Source organism: Plecotus auritus (genome assembly GCF_963455305.1).
Source record: "Plecotus auritus genome assembly, chromosome: 1".
In the NCBI taxonomy this organism is placed as follows: domain Eukaryota; kingdom Metazoa; phylum Chordata; class Mammalia; order Chiroptera; family Vespertilionidae; genus Plecotus; species Plecotus auritus.
Window position 1 is genome coordinate 171,946,881 of NC_137770.1, and position 19,659 is coordinate 171,966,539.

The 19,659-nt window shown below is 38.0% G+C and overlaps 1 protein-coding gene across 1 annotated transcript in view; it reads left to right on the forward strand.

The window, feature by feature from the left end:
• The window catches only part of TBCK (TBC1 domain containing kinase), a 205,610-nt gene that overhangs the window by 149,302 nt on the left and 36,649 nt on the right, over window positions 1-19,659 (forward strand). Inside the window, exon 23 of the mRNA XM_080650862.1 lies at window positions 664-836. Within this exon, the coding sequence (XP_080506988.1) occupies window positions 664-836 (173 nt within the window). The remainder of the gene's footprint in view (window positions 1-663; window positions 837-19,659) is intronic.

The window sequence follows — 19,659 nt, forward strand, 5'->3', positions numbered from 1 at the left end:
GAAAATTTTTCTTTTAATCAAGTTCATTTAATCTTTATTTAAAACTTTCTGCATTTAACTCAAATTATTTTTAAAAGGAGAAGTACTGAATTGAGATTTTAATAAATTTTCCCCTGATTATTTTATATCTTCTTTAATAACTGGAAATGAAACTTTTAGTACATTTTACTAGAATTCATAATGAATCAGCTTCTGAATCTTTTGCCTGCCTACTCCCAAATTCCTCAACCTCTATTTTACTTTGGAAAAGTAAAACTATAATCAGAATAAATGAGGGAGATTCTTAAGTAGGAGCTATGTTATATCCATGATGTTTAATCAATTATGACCTGAATTTAATTAATTATATACTGAAATATACCTATATGTATAAATGTATGTATATATGTTGATTGATAATACCAAATGAAACACACATAGATATATATGCATGTATTGACATATGCAAATATATATGAATATGTATGTTTATAATACAAAGTACCCCCTAACATTTCAGTTAAAAATATGCTAATTAATACCTACATAATTTTTTTGTTGAAATCTTTTCTATTTAGTTATAATCCTAGCCATGTGTCAATATATGCAGTTAGGAAAGGTTGTGTTTTCTTAATAAACATAGCAATCCAAATTTTATGTATTTTTTTTCAATTTTCTATCTAGAAATTGACATTGAACGTTGTGTACGAGAATCAATCAACCTGTTTTGTTGGACTCCTAAAAGTGCTACTTACAGACAACATGCTCAACTTCCAAAGCCAACTTCTGATAATAGTGGAGTCAGAAGTTCAACATCTTATTTCTCAGAGTGTCCAGATACTCCAAGAACAGATCTGGTATGTATTTGAAGATTTATGAATTCTAAAAGATGTATGTTAAAGTTAATATACTGCAGTATTGTTATTGCTCCTAATAATATCACTTAGGTCCTTTTAAAATAGCTATTTTCTAATAATTGATTTTATTCATGCAACTATTTCAGAAAATTTTTGTGTCTATTTGGTTATATGGTTAGGAAGATTGGTTTAACATATTCCTTCAAGTAACAAGTTTCACTTTTTTTCTATGCAATCATATCTGTTTATGTATCAGTTTGTTTTATACTGAGAGAATTACAGAAAGCAAAGAAAGAATTATAAAAATAAAGAAAGACTGAGAGTTGTTAATAAAATAAGAATGTACACTTACTGATTGTTGACTGACAAAAGAAATAGCAACTTACTAAAAAAAATTACTTAGTGTATTTATGAATTCTCACTTGAGGATATTTTTCATTGATTTTTAGAGAGAGTGGAAGGGAGGGGGAGAAACAGAGAGAAAGAAACAACTGACTGTATTTGATTTACTAGTATTTCTGGGTATTGAATTTTTTCATCTATGTTGATAGATGAGATAAACCTATAATTTTCTTTTCATCTGTTCTTGTCAGTCTTTGATCATAAAATTATATTTCTTCTTTTTTCTGCTGTGTAATCAATTTGTATAAAAGGAATTATCTGTTTCTTATAGAGTAAAAAACTTATCTATAACACTATCTGACCCCAATGTCTTTTAATCAGAGAGATATTTGATTATTCTTCTGAGTCAATTTTTATGTTTATGAGGTTTTTTAATATCCATTTAACTACCATGCTTACTTTATAAAAAAAAATCCTATTTTAAAGTATTTATTTTTTTAATTCTTATAATTCTTTATACAAAATAGTTTTATTTTTTTACATTTTATCTGAAATTTTGTCCCCCTTTTTCCTCCTAATTTTGTTTATTTGAAGTCTTCTTGGTATGATAGAAAGTAGATACAAAAAAAATTAATTTATGCATGCCCTATAAAAGCATATTCATTAAATTTAGGTTAATCACAATTTAGATTTATATATTATACTAGAGGCCCAGTGCACGAAATTCATGCATGCGGGGGGGGGGGATTGTCCCTCAGCCCAGCCTGCACCCTCTCCAATCTGGGACCCCTCAGGGAATGTCCGACTGCCCGTATAGATCCTGGCCTACCGGGATCGGGCCTAAATGGACAGTTGGACATCCCTCTCACAATCCAGGACTGCTGGCCCCCAACCTCTCGCCTGCCTGCCTTCCTGAATGCCCCTAACCGCTTCTGCCTGCCAGCCTGATTGATGCCTAACTGCTCCCCTGCCAGCCTGTTTGCCCCTAACTGCCCTCCCCTGCAGGCCCGGTCGCCCCCAACTTCCCTCCTCTGCCGGCCTGGTCACTCCTAACTGCCCTCCCCTGCAGACTTGATCGCCCCCAACTGCCCTTCCTTGCAGGCCTGGTTCCTCCCAACCGCCCTACCCTGCTGGCCATCTTGTGGTGGCCATCTTGTGTCCACATGGGGGCAGCCATCTTGTGTGTTGGAGTGATGGTCAATTTGCATATTGCTCTTTTATTAGATAGGATAGTCTATGTTAGGTTCTATACCAGCTAAAAAAAATAGCTTTTGTAAAGTGAAACATAAACTGCATTGTGTAGCTAGTATAATGGAAGTTTGAAAACTTCTATGAGAAGAAAACTTCAGTTAACTTTAATTTATACATGCATCTATCATATTTATTCCCTGAAGCAGACCATTGTAGTAGAAAAGGTATGAACTTTGAACTAGATGGACTTGGTTTCCAATTTCAACCCTACTCCATTTTGGTTTTATACTCTTGAATCATTTATATGATCTCTCTATTTCCCTATTTGTAAAAGTGAGCATAATTATTATAATTCATACCTTGCAGGGTTGTTTTAAGAATGATATATGTAAAGCACTGGTAATAATCATCATTCCTTTTTTAGTAACTGAAGGTTAAGTGTTTCAACTTTGAAAACTACCCAAGAATGTTATGACAATCTTTGGCATCTAAAAAATTTGTACAAAAGAAGAGATTTTCTGGTATTCTTCTATTTCCCCTCAGCTATGCTAGCTTTATTACTATCACTGCACATTTAGAAGTCACCATAAACAGTAAGGGGAGCAAGGGAGAGAGGCTGGCTCTCCAACAAGGAATCTTTCTGGCAGTTTTACCTCAGTAATTTTAGTGTAAGATTTCACTTTGACCTTTGTGTCTTAGTTTTAACACTATTTTGATCTTGAAGCAACTATAGAATTGCCAAAAGAATTATTTTATCTAGTGCCAATGTCTATCCAATCAACTTTTCCTTAAGTAGCTAAGACTCAGCTTAACAATCCTACCACTGCTTATTATTTGAAATATATGTACCATATAATATAACTGATAAATAGAATGAAATGGATTTATTAAACTGAATATATTTTGGAAAAAGATTTGGTCAACACTGGAACTATTTCATGTTTCCTTGTTAAATTATAGTCACCCTATTAATTTATTGAGGACTAGTATAAGTTATATGTACACTATGAATAAACAAGAATTATTCAGTTCTTGATTATGAACACTAGCCTGGAATGTTATTAAATAAAGTAAATTTTATTTTATTTATATAATGCTAACTGCTTGCAGATACTGTCATAAAGTAAGCAAAACGGTCATTGAGTTATCCTCAGTTTACAGCTGTACTTTAAATGTGGATTAACTATGAATTTACTATCGATAAAAACTTTAAAATACATTTGTATACTTTAAATTGGAATAGCTCCTAAAAGTCTAATATAAATGCCAGTCTACAGTTTTATATCTATAGTAACACCACTGCCTTTTATAGTTTGAATAGTTTAAAAATAACACCACAGTGCATCATAATTTTCAGGTACTCAGTTATATTATTTTATCTTTGAAGAAAGTATTTTTGCCCCATTTTAGAGTTGAGGAAATTCAGAAGACTACTTAATGCAAGTTAAATTTTAAGTTGCCATTTTATCAATAGTGTACATGCTGTGTTACTCCCTGGTATTTATTGAAATGTAAACATTAATATACATCACTGCAATCATAGATTTTCAAGCATTTTTTTGTTATTTTCTTCTATTTTCCTAGTGCGTATATGCTTGCTATACTCATGCAATCACCTACATTCCTGCTATTAAATAAGTTGAAATGTTTTTATAATAAGGTAGAAGGGGAAACAGTTATGTTTTACTTATAGATTATGTTGAGATTAGAATGCGAATCTGAAGGAGAGCTAAACACCATCTCCCAAAGTTATTCAGAGCAATAGATGATTCAAGAACAAAAAGTTTAGCCTTGCATCTATTTCCTTTATTGTTTATATTGTAATATCAGTATCTAATGATCTCTCCATAAGCAATCTGGAACTTTAGAGCAATAGAGTTGATACAATTTTAGTAAAAGATGAAGACTGGAAATCCTTGTAGCTAAATATAGAATTGGTCAGACCTATAAAAGGTAAGTAAAATAAAGAAGTTTGATAGAAAGCAGTATCTTTTAAAAAAAATTTTATGCCATAATGTGTATAATGTATTTTAGTACCCACCCTCAGACCAAAAGTAAGCCAAAAAAAAAAAAAAAAAAAAAAGCCAGCATAAGAAAATAAGGGGTAGTGGAATTTAGTGGTAAAATATAAAAAGAACTTTATTTACTTGATTAAAATATGAATTTTTCTCTTGTAGTCCAACTTTAGGTAAAAATGGCAAAAAATTTTCTAGATTGACACCTTAAGGAATTTATTAAGAATTCTAAGCACCCTATCAAAAGTTATTTTTATAATTTAGACTCCTGTAACAATCAGCTGAGTGGGCCACATGGCAACATACTGTTACATAATTTTGTATTTAAAATATTTTTAAACTATAAACTTAATACCAAATAACAAAAATTAATTTTTGCATAATATATTTTTCACATTTTAAATGACAACATAAACATACAAAGGATTATGCATATATAATGCCAACATTGAATTATATGAATAATAATGGAAAAAAGGTATTAGGCAAATAAACAATCTGAAATACAATCTAAAAATAATTTCTATTTGACTTTAGACTATATTTCATATACTCTGTGTACAGGTCTACTAATAAAATATGGATAGCCTTTAGAGAATTTACTTTTTTAATAGTGGAAGAAAAGAAAGCATTGTTGAGGAGAAACCAATATGGCGGCATAGGTAAGCACCTAAACTGCTGCCTCGCACAACAATTTCAAAACTACAACTAAAAGACAGAATGGACACCATCCAGAACCACAGGAAGGCTGGCTGAGTGAAAATTCTACAACTAGAAGGAAAGAGAAAAGCTCACAGAGAATTGGAGGTACGGCAAAGGGTCTTTGTGCGTGCAGAGAGGAAGGGCGGCTGAGAGCCTGGCTGACTTTCTCTGGCGGAAGGGGGAAGGAAGCCCCCGACCGCACTGAACCCCAGTTCTGACTGCACTGAACCCCAGTTCCGGGCGAGCCCCTGGGAACCCACGCTCTTACGGGGGGAGTCTGGACGGAGATTCGGGAGCTGGGGAAGGCGAAGTCTGAAGGCGCGCGTGTACCAGTGCACACAAAGGCTGCAGAGGTTGCCACAGGCTTTCCCTAGTGGAAGGGAGTCAGAGACTCCTGACTGCACTGGACCCCAGTTCCAGGCGAGCCCCTGGGGACCCACGCTCTTGTGGGGGGAATCTGGACTCTCAGGCGGAGACTCGGGAGCCAGGGAAGGCGGAGGACTGAAGGCGCGCGCGTGCCAGTGCGCACAAAGGCTGCAGAGGTTGCCACAGGCTTTCCCTAGTGGAAGGGAGTCGGAGGCTCCTGACTGCACTGGGCCCCAGTTCTGACTGCATGAACCCCGGTTCCAGGCGAGCCCCTGGGGACCCATGCTCTTGTGGGGGGAGACTGGACTCTCGGGCGGAGACTCGGGAGCCGGGGAAGGCAGAGGTCTGAAGGCGCGCACGTGCGCGCAAGGGCAAGGCTGACTGGAAGCCAAGACTGTCTGCTCCGCCCTGAGACTCCACCCCATCCAAGCTGAGCACAGAGGCTATTGCAATTTGGCAAGTCTAATCCTATAAGGCTGTCTCCAGCACTGAACTTCTCCCAGCATAGACACAGCTGATCCTTACAGCCAACTGGCCTGGAGGTCAATTCCTCCCAGTGATACCAACAACAATCAAGACTTAATTACAACAAGGCTGTACACACAGTCCACAAAGGGGTGCACCAAGAGTGTCCACCTCAGGTTACCTGGGGAGGCAGACCCACTGGGCCATATTGGAAACCTAGCACACAAATCTACCTTACCAACTCAGGGAAGCAGTGAAAATGCGGCGTCAAAGAATCAGATCACAAACGAAAGAAATGGAGGAAAACAAATTCTATATTTTGGATATAGAATTCAAAACCACGGTTATAAGGCTTTTCAAGAATATCCTAGAAAAGGCCGATAAATATAACGAGACCCTCGAAGATATGAAAAAGGACCAACTAGAAATTAAACATACACTGACTGAAATAAAAAATATTATACAGAGACCCAAAAACAGACTAAAGGAACACAAAAATCAAGTCAAAGAATTAAAATACAAAGAAGCAAAAAACACTCAACCGAAAAAGCAAAAAGCAAAAAAAAAATCCAAAAAGTTGAAGATAGTGTAAGAAGACTCTGGGACAACTTCAAGCATACCAACATCAGAATTATGGGGGTGCCAGAAGAAGAGAGAGAGCAAGATACTGAAAACCTATTTGAAGAAATAATGACCGAAAACTTCCCCCACCTGGTGAAAGAAATAGACTTACAAGTCCAGGAAGCGCACAAACAAAAGGAATCCAAAGAGGACCACACCAAGACACATCATAATTAAAATGCCAAGAGCAAAAGACAAAGAGAGAATATTAAAAGCAGCAAGAGAAAAACAGTTAGTTACCTACAGGGGAGCACCCATACGACTGTCAGCTGATTTCTCAACAGAAACTATGCAGGCCAGACGGGAGTGGCAAGAAATTTTCAATGTGATGAATAGCAAGAACCTACAACCAAGATTACTCTACCCAGCAAAGCTATCATTCAGAATGGAAGGGCAGATAAAGAGCTTCACAGATAAGAAAAAGCTAAAGGAGTTCATCACCACCAAACCAGTATTATATGAAATGCTGAAAGGTATTCTTAAAGAAGAGGAAGAAGAAAAAAGTAATGAGAAAAATTATGAACAACAAATACGTATCTATCAACAAGTGAACCTAAAAATCAAGTGAATTAAAAACCTGAGGAACAGAATAAACTGGTGAATATAATAGAATCAGGGGCATAGAAAGGGAGTGGACTGATAATTCTCAGGGGGAAAGGGGTATGGGGGGTTCATGAAGAGACTGGACAAAAATCATACACCTATGGATGAGGACAGTGGGGGGGAGGTAAGGGCAGAAGGTGGGGTGGGAACTGGGTGGAGGGGAGCTATGGGGGGGGGAAAGGAGAAACAATTGTAATAATCTGAATAAAGATTTATTAAAAAAAAAAAAGAAAGAAAGCATTGTTGAATACTTGATTCAAGAAGAAACAAACAGCAGCTGATTCCATTTCTCAAGGGCATTTTTTATTTATTTTATTTTACTACTAGAGGCCTGGTGCACGAATTCATACATCAGTGGGGTCCTTTAGCCTGGCCTGCGGGATCAGGCCCAAACCGGCTCTCTGACATCCCCCAAGAGGTCCTGGGTTGTGAGAGGGCGCAGGCCAAGCCGAGGGACCCCACTGGTGCATGATTGGGGCTAGGAGGATCACGGGAGGTTGGCCAGCTGGGGAGGGACTGCGGGAGGGCTCGAGGGTATGTTTGGCCCATCTCGTTCAGTCCTGATCAGCCGGACCCCAGCAGCAAGCTAACCTACTGGTCAGAGCGTCTGCCCTCTGGTGGTCAGTGCACATGATAGTTAACCGTTGAGCAGTCTTAGTATATCATTAGCATATTAGGCTTTGATTGGTTGAGCGGCTGACTGGTCAACAGGACACTTAGCATATTAGGCTTTTATTATATAGGATATATTCAAAGTACTGCTGAATTTATAACATATGAGAGAGAATTCAGGAAATAATTTGGAAATTTATAATTTTGAACATCTTTGACATAGAATGTTTGCCTCCTCTCAAATCTTCAACAGAAGCAGAGGATTTTCTTTATGAACAGCAATAGAAGGCAGTTGCTTTTTTGATCACAAAAAAAAAAATCAAATTTTTAATGGGGAAAGGTTAAAGTTGGTGGTGTGTGGGCAGGCTAAATAGCCATCTTAGATGGTGATTAAAGAAAATTAAATTTATTTAAGAAAAAAGAGTATGGGAGATGGGGATATCCAAAGGGAAGGACTACACAGAAAAAAGGGGGCCTTGGAGACAGGTTCAGGATTTAGCCAGGGAGGAGCTGCCGCTGCCCATTGCTCCCCTGGTAGCAAATCGTGTGGCATCTCTTGAGGTTAGGGGATACGTGCTTGTGGGGGAAAGACACAGGCATGCTCCTTGGAGGGAGAGTGAACACTGGGTCCTTTGTCCTGGAAATCTTAGGGGAGGTGTCAGGGGAGTGTCTTAATAGAATATTCATTAGCTTTCCAGGTGTACTCTTTCAGGGTCCTAGTCTCCACTAATTGGTTGGTACCAGGGCAAGAGGTCATTAGTCAATGTAGCTGGTCCTGAAGCAGCCATGGCGCCACTTGTCTGGTTTTGCTGCTTTTCTGGCCCTGGAGATGAAACATAATTGAGGCTTAAATGTTATCATTAGGGAGGAAAAGGTCAGGCGTCTAAACCGCCTGACCAGCTATATGAAAGATCTGGGGTCCAAACTGCATGACCAGCGATATGCTGGGGGAGAATAGGTTAGTCTGCGGGTGAGGTTCTTATTTTCCCACTTTTGCCCCTTGCTAGGCATCCAGAGCTTTCTACCCTGGTGGGTTTCTATACCTGCCCCATCATCCTTGCTCTGGGGGTCTAACAGTATCACCTCTTAAAATTATAGTGGGCCATATTTGCCAGCAATAAGGAGAGGTTTCTATAGTCTTAAACATAATAGTTGATTGCAGAATAAACTGGCAATCAGTAAACTAGTTAACCAATAACTTAGGTTGACTTTGGTACTTCACTTTTTGTTTTGTTCTCTGTACAGGTGGCAACCATCTTCACTAATGAACTGTTGCTGGTTAAATGGGGCAAAGAATTCCTAGTTAAGTAAATAAAGCACTAGGTTGAGAATTAGATGGATTGGTGACATTTGTTATCATGTTGAAAATTAGCTGAGACCAGTGGTCGGCAAACTGCGGCTCGCAAGCCACATGCGGCTCTTTGGCCCCTTGAGTGTGCCTCTTCCACAAAATACCACGGCCTCGGCGAGTCTATTTTGAAGAAGTGGCGTTAGAAAAAGTTTAAGTTTAAAAAATTTGGCTCTCAAAAGAAATTTCAATCGTTGTACTGTTGATATTTGGCTCTGTTGACTAATGAGTTTGCCGACCACTGGCTTAGACTATAAGGGAATTGGGATGGGGAGAGGAATGGAAAAATCACACTCAAGGGCACATTTAATGTGGGGGAGGTGCATACCCAGCATTAGATTAATAATTTCCTAATCTGGGGAAAAATTTTTTGATACAAGCTATGAGAGTTAACTTAAATTATATTCTCCGCTGGTAGAGGTACAAAGGATGTATAGTGATTGTCAATTTGTAACAGAACCTCTGTCTCTCACCACCAAAGTCTCCCTAGGGTATATAGATAATCAGTAATTGTTAATATCTTTGACTACCATCTTCTTCCTGTCCTTTTAGCAATCTACATTTTAAAATAGCAGACTTCATCCTTTAGTTGTTCTTTGGCCTTTATTTTCAGTACTAGAGACCTGGTGCACAAAATTCGTGCACGCGGGAGGGGGAGGACCTCAGCCCAGCCTGCACCCTCTCACAATCCAGGACCCCTCAGGGGATGTCCGACTGCCGGTTTAGGCCCGATCCCTGGCAGTCGGACATCCCCCTCTCAATCTGGGACCGCTGGCTCTTAACCACTCTCCTGCCTGCCTGCCTGATCACCCCTAACCACTTGCCTGCCTGCCTGATCACCCCTAACCACTAGCCTGTCTGATCGCCCCTAACTACTCACCTGCCTGCCTGATCTCCCCTAACCACTCTGCCTGCCTACCTGATCGCCCCTAACTGCTTGCTTGCCTGCCTGATCACCCCTAATTGCCTCTGCCTCAGCCTCTGCTGCCACAGCTTCATCCAGAAGGATGTCCAGTAAGTCATTCGGCTGTCTGGTCTAATTAGCATATTATGCTTTTATTATTATAGATGTCCATACATGAAGATGTGCACCAAAGTGAGAGTTTTTTTCTAATTCTAAGATTATTTACCAAAGCTCTGCTGTTTTCTTTTAAACATATATATGCCTGTCTATTCAGATACATATTTAAACATTAAGTGGAATTATTGGAAGGGAAGTGGACATTATAACAATTCTGTGACCATTAGATTTGGGGAAAGGAGAGAAATTTTTAGAATTCTTCAAGTGAGATGCCTGGCAGTGCCTTATCAACACCACTGAATGGTTGATGAATTAACTGCTTCTGGTTCCATCTCAACACAAGATTTAATAGCAATAGAATTACATGTGTAATTTTCAATTTCAAGTTTATAGACATACTAAAGAAAAAGTATGTCAGAGACATTAGGTCTTTAAACCCAATGGAATTGTTGTGCATGTGGGTGGTTGTGTGTTTTCCAGAGGTCATTTGTGTTATTGAATTTGCTGTTTTCTGTTTGGTTACATAAACTTGTCAGATTTCGATTATTTTTGAGAGTACATAATATAACAGTGAAAGCTACTGCATTGTACTTTTGCTATAGTCTTCCATTTTTATTTTGAGATTCAAAACATTCTTAGAATCATTTAGCAGTTATTACAGAATCAATGCAGTCCTTCAGTTCTTAAGTCCTCATAATACTACCACCTACATGTGGTGAAAAGATATCACTGTTGTTCTATTTGTATAATAATTATTGGACAGAGGTTATGTTTAAGATATTGTTATCATTTGTATTCAGAAGTAATTTTCAAGTGATCATGGAACTTCACAAAATAATATTAAGAAGTGGAAATAACACAGACAATATTTCTCAGATCATTATTTAGTCAAATTGGAAATAGTAAAAATAAAAACATTTCTTATCACCTACAAACCCCAAAATAAAATAAAGTAGAATATACACCATCCCCTCTTTTTTAACTCTTCAGAAAAGGAGGATATTCTCATTTGAAAATTCCAAATGAAATTTCTATAATATCTAGAAAATAATATGAGAACACTATACATCAGAACCTATTTCTCATCACTTTTATAATGCCTTACCCATACTAGATATTTATTGTCTTTAGCAAGTTATATTATTTCAGCTAGCTTTTAAAAGGTAGATAGGAGATCAGTAATTTTTTAATTTATCTTTACTGTTGTGGAAGTATTATAGATGTCCCCCTTTTTTTTCCCATTGACCCCCTTCACCCTGCACCCCAACCCCAGGCCTTCACCACACTATTGTCTGTGTCCATGGGCTATGCATATATGCATGTAAGTTCCCCTGTTAATCTCTTCCCCCCAACTCCAACCCCGCCTTCCCTCCGAGATTTGTCAGTCCATGCTTTTATGTTTTTTGAATCTATTTTATTCATCATTTTATTTTGTTCATTAGATTCCACATATGAGTGAGATCATGTGATACTTTTCTTTCTCTGACTGGCTTATTTCACTTAGCATAATATCCTCCAGGTCCTTCAAAGGGTAAGATATCCTTCTTTTTTACTGCTGCATAGTATTCCATGGTATAAATGTACCGTAGATTTTTTATCCATTCATCTACTGATGAGCACTTGGGCTTTTTCCAGATCTTAGCTGTTGTAAATTGTGCTGCTATGAACATAGGGGTGCATACATTCTTTCTGATTGGTGTTTTGGGTTTCTTAGGACACATTTCTAGAAGTGGGATCACTGGGTCAAATGGCAGTTTCATATATAATTTTTTGAGGAAACTCCATACTGTTTTCCATAGTGGCTGTACCAGTCTGCATTTCCACCAGTAGTGTACTAGTGCTAGTGATGATGTAGAGAAAATAATTTGTTTTTAATCACCATGAGACATGTTAACACCACCCTAATAAAAGATTCATAGAAAATAAAAATAATGATACATATTTATCTAATTTTGTTTTACTTGCTCTTTCCTGTGTATACTATGCTTTGGTAACGAGCCCATTCACTGGAATCATTCACATTTCCTCTACTAATGAGGGAACTCACAAGACTATGGAGTTCTACTGTTAATGTTCTGGTGTATTAAGTATGCAGGGGCCAAGATTTTATGATAACACTCAGCTTGTGACTTTGAATATTAAGTATTTAAAGAGTTGAAAGAAGCTGGGCAGTTGTAATTATTCACTGTAAAATAAAGGAGTTCTTAAATATACAGGCCTGAAGTTATATTTTAAATAACTTAATGTAGTTACTCTAATCATGCATGTAATCATCTTTTACTTTGAATATACCTTTCTTGAGTTTTATAGTCTAAGCCTACCAGAGATCCTTTCTTCTTATTATTGATATCACCATATTGTATATACAAGTTGTATTTAATTTTATTACATTTTATTTGTGTTCAGCGCTTTCGTCAATATATTCTGCTCTATTGTAAATATCATGGGGAAAAATATATGACTCCATATATAAAATAAGGCTATGTAAATAGCTGAAGGAAGAAAGGGGAAAAGATGAGCAAAAGAAATGGCAAAGCCAGGGAGGCATATTCTTAAATTCTGTGAATTTAATTTGATTTTATTGTTCTGTATTTTAATTAATTATGAGCCCATATACTGAGAAGAATGGTGTTAGTGGAAGCTGAGACCTTGGCAAGAAATGCCTTGGCTAGTTAAGAGGACAGCGTACCATCAAGATTTCTGAAGTCCATCTAATGTTAAAAAGGGAATATTGCTATGAACAATAATTTCTAAGCAGAGCTGGTCCTCAGAGGAGAATATCTTTGACCTGTCTCTAAGCTTAGTCAGGGCTTTATTTCTTTTAGTCAATAAGAGAACTCCTCCAACTTGGATAGAGCTAGTGATAACTTGTTTCTCAAGTTAAGCAATCAAATAGCTGATGTTGAGCAGTCTGTCAGAATCAAGGACTGGCTGGCTTAAAATTATGTGGAAAAGCTATATCTATTAATATCATATTGAGGAAAATGAAGTTTAATAGAAATAGGCTTATTATTTTTTGAATTTATGATACTTGTTATTTTTTAGTGCTTAATAATTTAGCCAATTGTTTTATTTACATATAATTTATCTTTTGTGTGTTATTTATAATAGCCTGTTATATTTTCATCCATATTTCATGCTAATGAGATTATGAAACTATCAAATTATTATTCTTAACTATTCATCCTGAGAGCGGCATTAAAATTTCCAGACAAATTGTTGGTGCTAAATATCCGCACATCCTTAAAGAAGGAGTAAATGATTGCAAGAATATCACATTATTAACTCAATTACATGTAAATCTGAAGATAGAGAATATCACCATTCTACAATAGGCTTGTATTTGCATGGCTAAATTATTCTATTATGTGTATATATACACACATACAGAATATATGTATCTTACCCTCTAGCACAACTTATTCTTTTTTTTATCTTAGGAAAAACTTTATTGAAAAGTATTTTTTCTTCAACATTATCCATTAACATGGTTGCAGCTTTGGCTTTTTCTTTTTGTCCATTTATTGGGGTGATGTTTGTTAATAAGATTATATACTAAGTGAAAAGATTAAGAAACATATAAAACTGAAATCAACAAATGAACAAGCAAGAAAAACAGACAAAAATACCTTATTTTGTTGTTGTTGTTAATCCTCACCAGAGGATTTTTCCATTGATTTTTGTATTTTTGGGAGAGAGTGGAAGAGAAAAGGGGAGGGAAGGAGGAAGGGACAGATGGGGAGAGAGAGGGAAAGGGAGAGAGATTGGTTGTCTCCTGCACATATCCCGACTGGGACCAGAACTGAACCTACAACTCAGGTATGTAGCTTGACCGGGAATTGAACCCGCGACCTTTCCGTGCATGGACTGACACTCTAATCACCAAGCCACACCGACCAGAGCAAATATACCTTCTTTTTATGCCACTTCACTTTACATTCTATCTTCTCCATTCCCCTGATGAAAGTCACAAATTAATCTTTTCAATTGTGTGCTCCCACTTGATCCCTTAGGAACCTTCAGATCAGTTAACTGTTTCTTTTATAAACATGACTTTTCCTAGGATTTTGGTACACCCTGATCTTGTTTTCCTCTTTCCTCTCTGTTACCTCCACTCAGTATCTTTCACAATCTTCATCTGTTTCCATATCATTATATGTAGTAATCCTCAGCGTTCTGTGCAGGCCTCCTGTTCTCCCACAAGACAGATATTAGACAGTACTATAGACTTGCATCTTACATTTGCCCTGAGCCTGTTATTATTAGCTCCAGTTCTAGCTTTTCCTGTTAACTCTAGGAGGCCCATATAGCCAATGCCTACTCAACACAAGCATGCTCTAATTAACATGTCCAAACGGAATTTATTTTCTTTTCCCCTTAAAGCCATTGTTCCTTCAGAATTCCCTATATGAATAATCACCGTTATCACTTCCCAACTTACTCAAGTCAGTCTCTAAATTCATCCTTGACTCCTGCTTTTCCTTCCATATTCAATCAATCAGAAATCCCTTTTCATAAATCTCTATTTCCCGCTAACTCTGATGCCATCATTTTAGTTAAGTTCACTATCATCTCTTACCTGCTGTCTTTCCTACAACAGTTTCCTGCATTCATTCTTGTTCCTCCCTAATCCATTCTTCAGACTTCAACTAGCATAACATTTAACCTTTTATTTTTTTTACTTAAAACCACAGTAGTTTCATTGCCTCATACTTGTAGAGGCTAAAAGTTCAAAATCAAGGTGTTGGCAGAGCCACACATTCTCTGATGGCTGGAGGTGAGAATCCTCCTTGGCCTCTTCTAGCTCTGTTTCCATAAGACAATGTATCTGAAAGATGGTCTTCAAAATGTTATATAAATACCTGTTAAAATGCATATTTGAGTCTCCCCAAACATCCCATATCTGCTAAATAAATCTCTAAGGGTTGACTCATGGATTCTCTGTTTTTACTAAGGTCCTGGCACAATTCATAACATATGTGCACACAATTTTCTCATGACTTTACAGCTAAACAGAAATGTTTATTATGGGAGGAGACTCAATGATAAGATATTCATATTTATGGTTAATTGTTATTTTTGTATTTATTCTTTGCATATTTTACACTAATCTACTTTTTTTATAGTTATTTATATCTAACATTTTTTGGCAAGTTAACTCTCCTTTCTTTAACCAAAACCACCACCAACTCTGCAATCAGAGCCTGCTCACTCTCTGAACTTCTCTTTTTGTTTTTACTGCCAAGGACAAGCCCTCTTCTAAATCTCTCTCTTCCTGGCTTCCCCACCCCTTCTTGTTCTGAAATCAGAGGAACTGACCTACAACATCGTATTTCAAAAGCTATTCACGTAGAAAGAAATTAGAATGTGAAATTCATCCAGGACTCAAAAAATTTGTTTCCTCCTACACTACACTTTATGACTTCTCTCTTGAAATCAGTAAAAGGTAGCCCTATTATATCAAGTCAGAATGAATATAGTGATCTTAGTAAGAAGTGCAGGGTGTTAATATCCTATATAATAAAAGAGTAATATGCAAATTAACCATCACTCTGCTATACCCACAAGCCACGCCCACAAAGCCAATCAGGAGCAAATATGCAAATAAACCCAACCAAGATGGCTACGGCCACAGAGAGCAGGAGGGAGGCTTGGGTTTCCCCGGCGATGGAGGAAGCCAAGCTTTCCGCCTGCCCTTGCCGGCCTAGGCCTCCACTCAAGGCTACAAAGTTTCAATGATAGAAGATACATAAACCCAAACAGAAATGGTGGCAGCCACGGAGCTGGAAAGAGCAGGAGGCTAGGGTTGCCCCCGGCGATGGAGGAAGCCAAGCTTTCCGCACACCCTAGCCGGCCCAGGCCTCTGCTTAAGGCTACAAAGTTTCAATTATAGAAGATACATAAATCCCCCCAAAAAATTGCTGCCGCCACAGAGCAAGCAGAAGGCTTAGCTCCACTCCAGGCTACAAAGTTTCAATTGTAGAAGATAGATAAACCCCAGATAGCAGGGCCTCCACTTGGGTCACCGGGGGGCATGGCCGGCCTGCAAACCACCACAGGCCCCTCGCCCAGGCCACCCCATGCCCCAAGGGAACCCCCACTCTGATCGGGGACACCCTTCAGGGCAAACCAGCTGGCCCCCACCCATGTACCAGGCCTCTATCCTATCTAATAAAAGAGTAATATGCAGATTGACCATCACTCCAACACACAAGATGGCTGCCCCCATGTGGTCAAAGATCCTGCCCCCATGTGGACACAAGATGGCCACCACAAGATGGCCAGCAGGGGAGGGCAATTGGAAGGGACCAGGCCTGCAAGGGAGGGCAGTTGGGCGCGATCAAGCCTGCAGGGGAGGGCAGTTAGGGGTGACCAAGCCAGCAGAGGAGGGAAATTGGGGGCAACCAGTCCTGCAGGGAAAGGCAGTTGGGAGGGACCCAGGCCTGCAGGGGAGAGCAGTTGCAGGGGATCAGACCTGCATGGGAGGGCAGTTAGGGGTGACTGGGCCTGCAGGAGAGGGCAGTTGGGGGGGACCCAGGCCTGCAGGGAAGAGCAGTTGTGGGGGACCAGGCCTGCAGGGGAGGGCAGTTAGGGGTGACCAGGCCTGCAGGAGAGGGCAGTTAGGGGCAAACAGGCTGGCAGGAGAGTGGTTAGGGGGTGATCAGGCTGGCAGGCAGAAGCAGTTAGGGGCAATCAGGAAGGCAGGCAGGTGAGCAGTTGGGAGCCAGCAGTCCTGGATTGTGAGAGGGATGTCTGACTGCCCACCGGGATCAGGCCTAAACGGGCAGTCAGACATCCCTCGAGGGGTCCCAGATTGGAGAGGGTGCAGGCTGGGCTGAGGGACACCCCCCTCCCCCCTGCACGAATTTCGTGCACTGGGCCTCTAGTATAAGTATAAACACAGTTGGCATATAACATGGAAGGCATCAGTAATTGAAAGTGACAAACTGTTCTCCCTCCTGAAAACTTAATAATATGAGCAATTTTGCCTCCAGAGAAGAAATGTAAAGAAGTGAGAGAAATATTGGTAGGGATTAAGGAAAAGCAGAAGGATAATGATTTTTTTTAAGTCTTTAATTTTCCTTTTTCTTTTTTCCTCATCATTTTAAAAGAATTTTTACTAAGTTTATTCATTCAGCAAACATTTATTAAGCACCTACCCAGCCAAGCACTTGGTAATTTAATTTGTTAAGGCCTTTACAGTTACAGAGAGGTTTTCATTTCATAGTAGTGTGGACTGCAGTGTCTTGCTAATTGAGAGTACTTGAAGAAAGGTGGTTGAGAACAGATCTTCAGTTCAGACGAATGGGAAGAAAATCAGCAATGCCCAGCCTTGTCCCCATGATCACCATGATGTTCATTCTCCAGTTCCAAATGTCATTTAAAACAGAGGCTGCCAAGTGCAGAGTTAGCAAAGTTGTTACCATTTTATATAAACTGCCTTTTCCATAGTATATAAGTTCAAATTTGGGGTGTAATGTAATTCAACTTACCAGAAAACTATTTGGCAGGTGGAAATATTATATCAGGAAGGGGTAAAAACATGTTTTAGGTTGTTTAAAAGGGTAAACTAGACCAAAATCTCAAATCCTTCATAGAATGAAACAGTTAAAAATAAATACAATTACCGAAATAACTCAAAGGTCATTCTTTCCTTCTAGGTAAAGAAACTGAAAATCAGAGATGCATTTTTATCCTTAGTTTTCCTAGTGACCCTTCATACTTTTCACATTTAAAGATCTAATCGTTTAGCTGCAGCAGTACAAAGCTTGAAACATTTATATGTTAAATACATGTCACTATATTTTTAACACTTACTATTATCCTTCTTTTGTATAGTTATCCTGGGAAATCAGATTTCATAGTTGCATATTAAAAATGTTTCTTCCTCTGAGTTATAGAAATCTCTGGGTCTTCTCATCCTAACTCATCAAATTACTAAATGCCACTTTTCTGAATATGGACATTTCAGTTGTGCACAAGTCTGTTCTGAATGCAGCAGTGCCCTGTAAATAGCAAGTGAAATGAGCAGAAAAAAATGCCCAGACCCAGACAAAAATTGAATTGTGACTGAATGCGTACTAGATTTCTTGAGTGTTATATTGATGATTTTTTTGGGGGGGGCGGGGGTGTCCTTGGAAGAAAAGAGATGTTTAGAAGTTTTTGGTAGGAGGATGTTGGGGGTGAAGTTCTTGATGGGAAACACAAAAGAAAATAAATATTGTTGTCATCTTTGGTGAAAATAACAATTGTTGTATTTGGTAGAATATCCTGTTTAGGATTGGCCCAAGCTAGTAGCTGAATTGATCTGAGGGGACAGCTCACACTTCCTACAGACATTAGAGGATGCTTTGAATCAGCATTAGCATGTCCACATAGCAGTTGCTAGGAAGGTTATGTTATGACAGTTTTTTTATTATTTGCAGTTGATTTAATTCATTATTGATTTGAGATAGCTTCTGTAGCAGTGTTTTCCCACAGTAAGTTTATAAAATACATTTTCTTCATGAAGAGCCATGGGCACAGATAGATAATTCCAACTTCTGATGTATATCTGGGTCTTGCACTGTGATCTTCCTTATGCAACCTCAGAGTACCGGGGTGTCCTTTCGTGTATCAATGACATTCCATGGCATTTAGAAAGAAATGGATTCTGGCACAATTCTGCAGAAAGGCTAGCAACAACAGACATAGTTGTTATTTACAGAAGTCATTGCAATGACTTTTACAACCCCAGGGTATAAATGTCCTGTTTATTCCAGCCCTTCTCCCAGGATATCCTATAACATATGCAAACTAAATAAGCCATGTTATATGAGAAATAAACCTGCTACTAAAAATTCATTTTGTTAACCTGATTTCTACAGGTGCTAACACAGGATTTAACAAATAAAGGTATATTATGAAAAAAGAAAAGACAGCTTTTATCTGCAACATTCTCACATCTTCCACAGAATCATTGCTAAAGGTTATTTCTTCCTTTCCCCCAAAGTAAAAAAACAAACAAAAAACAAACAAACAAACAAACAAAAACCTTGCTAAAAAAAAGAAAAGTTATTACTAATTTAAAAAAACACACATTGCTAAACTGGAATTATTCCAAAATACATCAGTATGAATTATAATTTATTGTTCAGAAATCCTACAGAAATTAAGTAAACACTGAGCAAACAGTAGTCAAATAGAGTCCTACAGACTTGACTTAATTGATAGGTTTTAAACTTTATACTTATCAAATAGATATTTGATTAGTTTAAGATTAATAAAATGTTTGTTTTCTTTAGTAAATTAAATGGTTCCCATTAAATCCAAATACCCCTTATGATAAATTAGATTCCCACATGTATTTATATTCATTTCTTAATTCTTTTTTTATTTATATTCGTTTCATTTTATTTCCTTCCTAGTACCAAGAGGTTATTAAAATAATATTATACATTTGGCCCTATGTTTTTACATGAATTATAGAATGTCTTTTCTCACTCCCCTGGGGAAAAATCATTTTGGTATATATATTGTGATTGAATTAAATGTATG